This window comes from Chelonus insularis, unplaced genomic scaffold (genome assembly GCF_013357705.1).
Source record: "Chelonus insularis isolate UGA/USDA-ARS -01 unplaced genomic scaffold, ASM1335770v1 contig_23_pilon, whole genome shotgun sequence".
In the NCBI taxonomy this organism is placed as follows: Eukaryota; Metazoa; Arthropoda; class Insecta; order Hymenoptera; family Braconidae; genus Chelonus; species Chelonus insularis.
In genome coordinates this window covers 649028-659963 of record NW_023276443.1, presented here as the reverse complement: position 1 = coordinate 659963, position 10936 = coordinate 649028, and the positions used below count along the sequence as shown (strand labels likewise).

The window sequence follows — 10936 nt, the reverse complement described above, 5'->3', positions numbered from 1 at the left end:
AAATGAAAATATTTTCTTAGGATCTTCATTTTACCTTGGTCTTTCCTGAATAAACATGATTAAGATACTTAAAAATTAAAGGATAAATTGCATGATTTAATGGCTTGATAATAGTAATATTGTTATCAAAACACATTAAAAGCATTAATTGAAATAAATTGACATATGAATTGGAATGATAATTTTTTTTAATTTATCATAAATTTTGAACTAAATTTTGATAATAACGAAAGCTAATAAATCCCAGCTACAATTCAGTTTAAACATGGTAGAATTATAAATTTAGTGTTTGTCGAAAATTAAAATGTAAATTTATTTCACGATTAACCGAACGGATTATTTTATTAGCGAATATGGTGATTCAGTTGTGAAGGATTAGCTCTTACTTAATGCAATCCCACGTTATGCATACATTTCCATCAACCTAGTAGACAAGTTTTTAATTTTTTTTTATTTATTACAATAAAATCATCAGAAAGTATTGAAACCCCTAAAACCTTCGAGTGTAACGTAAAATAAAGCTTCAACTTTTACTCAACAGTTACTACAAACACAGTAGGAAACAGCAATGTTGCAACTACCTTTCAAATCCCCTTTCTGGTCATGAATCAAATGAATTGAATAACGAAACTTTCCCGATAATTTCTTTCAATGTCGTATTTTGGTGAATCATGATTTTATTTGTGTATTTAAAAGAAAAGGATTACTTTTATTTTCTTGTCTCATTTTGGCTAGGAATTATGTCTAGTCATCATCAATGATGAAAGCCTTGGAAAGTCCTAGTTAAAAAAGTATAATAAAATACTCAATTAAAAGCTCAAAATACTTGGCCTTACTTGAGAATAAATTGCAATATCAGAGTAAAGTTATCAATAGTTGATAGCATTCGACTGAAGTTCAATTGAAATAGATTCTGTAGCAAGTTATGGTATGAAAAATTCATGCTGTTATCAATCAATCTTGAATTTTATTTTTATCGTTACATCTTCTAATGTTGTGCTGCTTATATTTGCCATCATTTTGCTGTCATCATTTACATTTTTGAATGCTTGAAAAATTTTCAATTAAAATTAAATAATCAATATTGAATTGATATTCTGATGAATGAATAAGTACTTCAAGTGGAGTTGAATCAAAGAATAGGAAAATATAACGGCAAATTTTAAGTAACACAGTTACAAAAAGAGGAAAAAAGGAGAAATAAAGTAAAGCCCTTGAGGTAAACAATCTTTATTACAGCTCAACAAACTAAGAAGATTCATGAAACATGTTTAGTTTTACTTCTAAAGATATTTATTAATAAAATATAGTTGAGAGTTGTTATTTACTGGGTAAAATGTACCTGTGTACACATATAGCTTTTTCTTTTTTACCTTTTTTTTATTGCATATCCGTAATTTACTTTTAATTAAATTTCTCACTTCTTGGATGCTTTTTTAGTTGATCGACCGTGGACTGTTTGCCCTATTACTTTGTTCCGGCTTTCGTATTTACAAAAACTGATTAATGAAATCTAAGGGCAAATCATGCTGAGAGAATTACTTTTCACTTTAAAAATAAAATTTCAATAATAAAAAAAATCTAATAAAAACTTCCCTCAACTTTCTTGGCTTAAAAAAAATGATGAAAGTAGCAAGTTCACCTTTATTCGAAAAGCTTTTATGTGCTTTTTTTAATCGTTTTTTTCCCATTCATGATTAAAATCAAAGTCAATAAAATCTCATTATTCACTGTATTATTAATTGTATTTTCTCAAAGTTTTTCTTTGGAAAATGAAAATTACAATTCCTTTGCATATACAAAAGTTCTGAAAGGATAGAAATTGGATTTAAATATTCTAAATTATTTCTGATTATTTATAAATAGTTGAATATGTATAGGACTTACATGTACATATGAATTAATCATTCAAAACAGAACAATTATACTCATGAATGAAGTTGGATTATTAAATGAAAACTAATATTTAAATAAAAATATTGCGTGCATATTGAGTCAAGGGAAATTTATGAATGGAAGAGATCTGGACTAGGACCAGGTGTTGAAGTATTGGTTGAAGTCGTAAGAAGGATTGGCCCTGGAAGCTCTATAGTGGAAGTTTTGAAACATGGTGTCATTTATTACATTATGATGAAGTCCTTAACTTGCAAAAAGAAGAGATAGAATTGTAATTAATATTTAACATTAACATTGAGTTACAAAGAAAGTTGATCATGAAAACTTATAACACATCCTAATTTTAAATACCCCATGGGACAGTTAGAGTCTTGAAAGTTAAATAAATAATCAATTCTATACTCACTCTATAAATAAATATTCTATTAATTCTACTTATTGAATTTATAAGGGGTAAATAAATGTAATTATTTTTGTAGTATTACTCCTCAATTACATCAATCAATTGATTAATCAAGTTTGGCTCTTCATTTGAGCAATCCAGGAAGGCATGTCTTTTCTCTTCGAATGTGACTGGTGAACTGAAATACATAAGACTAAAATAAAAGCATCTCTGCTTCTATTAACAACTGATCTATTCATTAGTGTTCAAGACCTTGATTATTACATATGTCAATCTCTAATTGTATACACGTTGTTTTTTTGTTTAGACAAATAAACTTAATAAATTGATGTTTTCTTTTCTGAAACTAATAATGCAATTTGTGTTTCATCAACAGCAGGAAATTTGTTTCATAACAAAATCTTATTTATAAAAATTTCATAATACATTTAGACACGATAACTAGATAATCATTCAAAATTACTTAGATACTTAATAGCATAAATCTTTAGATTATTTTTAAAAAAGAGTTAACAAGTAGATTGTTAATAAAATGACCAAGTGGATGGTTGAAGTTGACGAGTATCGCTTAGTTCCAGTTATTTTGATTGAAACAAAAGTTAAGGTACTCAGCTACCAAAGTGTCATCAGATAAATTGGTTACTGAATTTCGTTGAGTACAGTCTAACTTTTGACCTTGATTTTCCATAAATTGTGAATGATTTATGTTTTAATTTTCTTTTGAGTAATCATACATAGTGAAGATGATACCATAAATTAACAGCAGATGTTCATGTGGATAAATGAAATTTATAATCTTTTCTTTGTTCCAGATTGCCAGTTTACAAGCGGAAATAAAAAGAAGAAAAAAAGAGATTTTTTTTATAGTGTATTTTCATGATCGAATCTTTATTTCGACAACTTCTTGTTAAAGAAAAGTGTGTACAAACGTGCAAAGTTTTTGTGATACTCATTGAGTCAAGATTCTTGATAGTAAATCGTAAAGTTCATACGAATGTTATTACTGAGGAACTATAAAATTCTTTCCTCCACAAGTTTTGTATTTATTTCCTCTTCATTCAATTCTTCCTCTTGATTTTTTTTATTTTTTACTTCATATCCTCTACTAGAATCATCCACTCGCAGTGTCTTTCTGACATAGACGAAAATCAAAAGCTAAAAATTTATTTGTGAGTTCCACAACTCAGTTTTGATAACATTCAACTCTAAATGGAAAACAACAGTTTGATCATACTAACACAAGGTTGTAAAAAAATTGACCAATGGAATCGTAAACTTCAATTATCTCCAGTTTTTAAGTATTTCATTTATTCTTGTATTTTTTTATTTTATTTGATGTGTTGAAATGGTTTGCCAAATAGAAAATTAGCTAATGTGATGATGAATATTATGATAAAAGCAAAATTAGAATCCTGATGAAATGATAAATAATTTAATGTTATAAATTAACGAAGAAAAACAATAAATAAATTTTAGAAAGTATTTAATTTTTCAATAAAACTTGACCAATTTTGTTTTAATTTAAGAATAAAAGTGACATAAAAAGTTCTCATGGTGAAAAAGTAGATATTAAAATGTAGGATAAACATGAAATATCTATATCTAGAATGCTTTAAATTTTTTTTACGACCACCATTTAATTAATTTTTTATTACTAAATACTTTTTCGTGAAATTACATATGCTGATGTAGATAAATTGGAAGTAATGTATGATGGTAATTTAGTTTTCTAGAATGCATATAAATGATGCTAAAAAAAGTTGAACATTTTGATGTTTTATTGATCTTTGGATTAAATGAACAAAAAAAAATGATTTTCACTTTAGAAACGTTACTAATGATCAAATTGTTCTCTTGAGGATTGTCAAAGGGATACTATTAAATCTCCAAAGTTCCCACTTTGCAATGCATTCATTGTACCCATCATTGAACTAGTTTGAGTTTCGTTATATCGATTGCAACCTTTGCAACATTCTTTGACTCTATTTTACTCCATTTATTGTAATGCTATTCGAGGAATGTAAATTATCAGTTATTCAATAAAATACTTTTGAAATAAGTAATGAGCTCAAAGAATAGAAAGATGAAACTTCAGTAAAGGTCACGAACAAAGCTTCTTATTCTTACTTTATTGTGCTTTTTTTACAAGCATTGAATTCTTAAAATTGGTATTTTTAACTTGCTATTTTTTTGTTCGTTATTTAAAAAGAAATTTTGAAATCTGTATGAGATAAGACGTTTTATTAAAAAAACATTATCACATTGACAATTTGGCAACTCTTCAAACTTTTCCACAGTTTGAAAAAATCGTTAGAAAGTTTTTGTTGATAAACGGAAGTTTCTTTCTTCAGGCCCGGATATGTTTATTTAATGTTATTTTTGTTTTTGGAAATTTGGAAAATCGTTAATAACAATAAACATCAAGAATAATAAGTAACAAGTGATGAAGGTGAAACTCAAAGTGAAACAAACACGATGCAGTCAGACATCAAGTGATGATACAGCTGGATTGAGCATGTGATTGACGAATATTTACAATTTATATGGACGTCGAGGTGGAGTCATCATGCTCGAAGGTAACGTCGCAGCTTGGACAAGTGAATTGACGGCTATGCTCCATCAAATACCTTGTAACATTAGCAGCGTTGGGCTTTTCAGTTGTACAGACCAATGTGGATTCATACCCATTGATTATGACCACTTATGCATGGTACAGCACATCAACGACACGATACCAACTGACACAGACAGTTATTTTGTTGGAATGCCCTATACTAGCTTATTTTGTCGACCATGTGATTACTCTGAATGTCAAATTAACGTTTCTCTTGTACTGAATGGACTGGAAAACATTGAGGGAGCATTTTTGTCACGGATCCCAAGAATAAATGATTGCAATTCAACTTTTCTTGCTGATGTAAGTAAAATAATTGACTAATAATTTTTTAAAAATTTATTAAGAGAATCTCATTAAAAAACATTCATTCATTTCTCACTTTTGATTATTGGTTTGTTCAAATTTTTTTCATAAATTCGATGATAGAAATGAATTACCCCTGCAACAGAGTTTACACCATAAAGACATTACAAATACTCGATGTCTTTTTGTTAGATTCACACTATTGTTACATTCACAACACACTGAATTTCAATCATAACATTATGTTTACACCAGGTCTACATTTTGCATATATTACGTCGATTTGGTGTTCACACCAGGTCTACACTCCGTACACGATACATTATTTTTTGTCGTTTACATCAAATTTACCACCACACTAATAATTTGTGATGTATATTTATACAAATATTTACACCTAAAAAATTTCATAATTACACAGTGAATATATTTGCTGAGATAAAATAAGTGTAAAAATGGTGTACAGTTTCGAGTGAAAAAAAAAGTATTCGTGAGGTATATAAGAGAAAGAAAAACAACGTTTATATTCGTCTACACACTGTAAATTCGAGATGATTCACACACGTGTGAAATTCATTCATTTGATGTATGTTACGTATATAACTCCGTTAATGAACTATTCTACGTGTGTGAATTTTTCACACACTCTTACACTATGAATCCAGCTAAATTCAAATGTTTACACTGCAAATTCAAGTGTGTTATTCTTGTAGAGACTTTTAACACGCTAAGCCTTTTCAATGTTAAAAACCGTAAACCAATTTTAGATTTTTCACATGCTGTGAAACGTGTAAAAAGTGTCTACAAATAATGTATTGTTTGTTTATGGATATTTTACATTAAGCACACTTAATGTGTGTTATTTTAACACGTTTGTAGAATCTTAGGATTTACAGTGTAATAATTAAATACTTACAGTTTACAATAAATACTATAGAGAAACTATATCATTTTGGTAAACGGTAAGAAACGTTTAACCCTTAAATGCATAGCGTATCAAAAATGAAACGGTAAATTTATGCTCCTATTACACATTTATAATTACTAATCTCAAGACTCGGTGGTATAGTAATGATGTCTTGTTGTATTATTTTCAAGTGTGTAAAAAAAATAAGGGTATTAGTAGAGCGCGGGAATGAAACTGTCATTTTCGATTACCGGAACGTCTTTGGTGCGAACTACACGGAGAGAATTTTTTCACTAAATGTAAGAGCAAAAATGACAAGTACATGCTCGAAATTTTGAAGTAAAAATATTTCTGTTCAATAGTGAATTTTGGGTTGTCGTAATTAATTTTTGAGTTATCCTAAGTAATTCTTTTACTAAGACACTTTTTAAGTTTCAAGTTTACTTACAAGAACTCTAAATTTACTATCATATAGAAATATCTTTACTTCTTAATTTCAAAAAGTGGACTTCACTTTTTGCACCTATATTTAGTGAAAAAATTCTCTCCATCTACAGTATGTTGAAAAATTCTGTTTGTGATTAAAATTAAATTAAATGGACTTTTCTTAGTACATAAAATATATTTTGCGTCATACCCGTGCGGAAAGTTCACTTTTCCATTGGAAAAGAGTTCAAATTACCACGCAGGTATGATGAAAAATCATATTCGGCCCTAAGTAGGCCAATCAGACTACCTTAAACCACGTATTTACCATTCTTGCTTTCGGCTCGGGGATTACACGTGATTTGAGCTTTTCTACTTTCCCCCCTAGGTGTGGAATGTACTGATACCGGTACATTATATCGATAAATATTCATATTTTCTAATTATGATTTTAGTATGTTTTTTTACTTATGTCTGTTTTATGTTATTTTCTTAAAAAAAACAATCGTCTTGTCAAAGGTTTTTTCAATAATAACATCTAAAAATATGTACTTTGAATCATTTATATTTTTTTCCTTTTGAGTAGAAAAAATCATGCATTTAAGGGTTAAAACTGCTAGAGTTTGATTATGGAATTTAACATTAGAAACACATCAAATGTTTAGTTTCTCAACACTCAGATTTGTAGTGTATGTGTGTAAAAAGTTGCTACAAAATTACTTTACAGTAGGACTCCTCGACCATCGAGGAACCTAGATTCTTATTTCCCTCTTTGGATGGAGAATTAGTTATCACCACTCTGTTTATTTCCCCAGGAATTTTTACTCCCATGCCGTAGATTGCCGAGGAATCCTACTGTAATTTATTGATGGCATTATACATTATATGTGTGGATTTTAAACATGTGTGACGAGATTTTGGATTTGTTGTGCACTAGAAATACTACGGTGCATAAATATATGGTATAAATACTGTTGCTAGGGTACCCGAATATTTAGTTTACAATACCGAAAAAAGGATAAAGTAAAAATTACCCTGCAATTCAGAGTAGCTCGGGTACAGAGTAAAATTTACCTGGCTCCATCACGGCAAATCATAAAGTTTTATTTAAAAAAAATTTAAATGCATTAAAATAAAACACTTACAATTAAAGCAAGGTCCAATAAATTAGCGTTATCATTCAGTATTGGTCTAATCATTTCCCATGATTACACTGATTAACGCTGAATACGTGCAGATAAGTTTACTGTAACACGCCTCGGATTTTATAGTGTAGACTACACGGAGAAAAAATTCCGTTAATTTTTATTTAAAAATACATACAAAAATTACCGTGCTGCTCAAGAATGTGAGTTCAAACTTACTGAAAAGTAAAAAGTAATGATCAACATACAAAAATTATAAGTTACATAAGAAAATGTATCATTCAGTTTTTTGAAAATTACTTTGGCAGCACCAGAAAATTTAGTGTTCCACAGCACCTGAAAATTTAGTAACGTTAGCTGTGATAACTACGTAACCGACAAACAATTTTATTTAAGTTTAGTGATAATTTTTTTGGTTATATAAACAAATAAATAAATAAATTAGGTTCATTGATAATTAACTTTCTTAACTAATTAATTCGTTGGAATGAAATACGGCACACGTTTTACAATACTGCCCCCCCCTATCCCTACGATCGGGATCTTACGCAGAAAACCTGTGTCGTCGATACACACCACCCGGCTCTCCGAAGAGATCTTCCTCTCCCGCTCACGGTGGCCCGAGAAAATCATATAAATGACTTTTGTCTCGGCCGGGACTCGAACCCGCGACCCATCGTGTGTCAAGCTGACGCTTACCCATGAGTCCACCGCGTCAATCCGTTTAAGCTTATCATAAATTGTTAAGATATAACGTGTTGCCGCCAATATTGAATCGTAACGAAAAATATGAATGTCATCTTTGTTTACAATATGGAAAAAGTAACTATAGCACTGAGGGTGTTCACACAATCAAAAACAAAAGCCGTAAGATGTACGCATGCGTACAAACCAATTTTTAACTTATTATGATGTTAGTATGCACGCGTACGTCTTAAATTGTACGTTTTACGGCTTATATTTTTGATTGTGTGAACGGTCTTACAATACAAAGAAAGATTGTGTTGGACCGATAATTCGAAGATTCCCGACCCAGCACGGAAACTCTCGAGAATAGAAAAAATTATAGGAGAGCACCCGAATTTTTCCTACCACACGGATCATAATAAATTATATACAGATTCTCATTTTTTTCTAGTCACTTACTAATTTTTGTTTAAAGTTTGAATAAAAATTAATATTTATCGAATATTACCGTGCTGCATAAGAATTTTTACTTTTACTCTTCTTAATAAATATTGAATCTATAATAAAAATTTTAAAAGGATTACTAATTTTTCTTTGAAGGTTGTCTTAATTTTTAGGGAATTGACATTTGCGCGTGGATTGTTGTGCTGAGCACGGTAATTTTTATTGGAATTTTTTCTCCGTGTAATACTACACGCAGAGAAATGTATAGTAAAAATTACCCCGAATTTTATGGTAATTGGGTAACACTGCAGAGTGAGGGTAAAAATTACTGTGCACATTGTTAAAATTACTAAACTGCCTAGTTATTTTTAATCTACTTTTACCCTAAAAATTACTATGCCATTTAGTAATTTTATCAATGTGCACAGTAATTTTTACAATGTGTACGGTAATTTTTACCCTCGCCCTGCAGTGTCACCAAATTACCATAAAATTTAAGGTAATTTTTACTATACATTTCTCTGCGTGTAGTTATGGTAACCAATAATGGATGTATTTTGTAACCCTGTTTAGGGTGAAAGAGAAATTTTTACGAAATAGAAAGAAAAATTTTATCATTTTATAATTTTCAATCAATCCTTTTTTTTTTGTATATCAATTTTAAAAAAGCTACAATTGATCCATTATTGGATTGTAATAAATTACCAATTAATATCTGGACCATTATTGGAAAATTTTAGGGCAATTTCAAAACAGTGTTATAGAAGTTAAGATATTAAAACTGTCCTAATATAAAATTCCCAAACAATAGTACAGGTTAAACATGGACAAACTTTGTTTTTCAAAACAACCGGCGTATATTGAATTTACGTGAAAAAAGTGATTCATCACCTCTAGGTATTTATCACTCTGGTATTTCTAATTCTGATATTAATAAATTGCAAAAAAAATTTTCTCTCCAAACCAATTAATTTTGTTTTTCTTTTTTAATTCATATTTTCACTTCCATGTTGACTTGAAATACATCAATATTACAAATTGACTTTACTAAATAAAATAAATCTACTTTCATCGAGCTTAATAATGACAATAAATCAGCATACGAATTAAAATACAAAGAAAACAAGTTAAAGTTAATGAGTAATTTTCTATCCGACTAAATAATAGTATATCAGTTATATAGTGGAAAAAATTACATTTCACAGATTTTCGAGTGCTCTCTGATGGGAAATACAACAACAGACGATTTGATGGTGTCTTGTTTGTATCGCAATCGTCAAATAGAGTCAGCAAAGAGTCGTAAGCTCGATTGGAGCTTTCTCTTTGTAGCGGTCTTTATTGTAGCTGGCGGTTTAGGCAACATCCTTGTGTGCCTTGCAGTATGTCTCGACCGACGTCTCCACAACGTTACTAATTATTTCCTCCTATCTCTCGCAGTGGCTGACTTACTAGTGAGCCTTTTTGTCATGCCGTTGGGTGCGATACCTGGTTTCCTTGGTAAGTATTTCATTAATTTAATGTCTACGTCATTATGCCACAAACTGAATCACTTACTTTCTCTTTATTTATGTAATTAAAGTCGTTATTTCAACAAATGTACGACTGAGATTGAAATGAGTACCTTCTATATTTCAAGTCATTGTAAGAATTCAAATCGATCCTTAGACTTTTTTCTTTACATACAATTAGGTTTTCTCGACATGGGTTTTGTGCAGAAATTACCGGATACTTGATTGCTTCATCTCTGAAAAAAAATCCAATCTTTTTTTGACACAAAGCTCATTTACAGGTCACTGATCTCTTGCTTTCATACATACCACTTTTTTAAGATTCCTCGATTTTTGCTTTTGGAGGTGATAAGCTGGAAAATATGTTCTCTATTGACTTGAAGCTTCATTAAATCCTCGTCACTTAAATTTGACAACAAAAGAATGATTCTACAATTGAAAAAAAAATCCCATTTTCTTTCTTTTTCTTTTGTTATAGAAAAAAATTGTAACAGGAAAAAAAAACCAACTTCGAAAGACATAAAAAAAGCAGTCACTTTCCACCACACTGGCTATAAAAGCGTTGAATTCTACAAAAAAACAATCATCTTCAAAAAAAAA

The 10936-nt window shown here is 29.7% G+C and overlaps 1 protein-coding gene across 1 annotated transcript in view; it reads left to right on the top strand.

The window, feature by feature from the left end:
- The first annotated feature begins 4730 nt into the window (after positions 1-4730).
- Positions 4731-10936, top strand: part of 5-HT2A (5-hydroxytryptamine receptor 2A) — a 66585-nt gene continuing 60379 nt past the window's right edge. The window contains exons 1-2 of the mRNA XM_035079267.1: positions 4731-5216; positions 10034-10325. Of these exons, the coding sequence (XP_034935158.1) occupies positions 4866-5216; positions 10034-10325 (643 nt within the window). The 5' untranslated portion in view covers positions 4731-4865. The remainder of the gene's footprint in view (positions 5217-10033; positions 10326-10936) is intronic.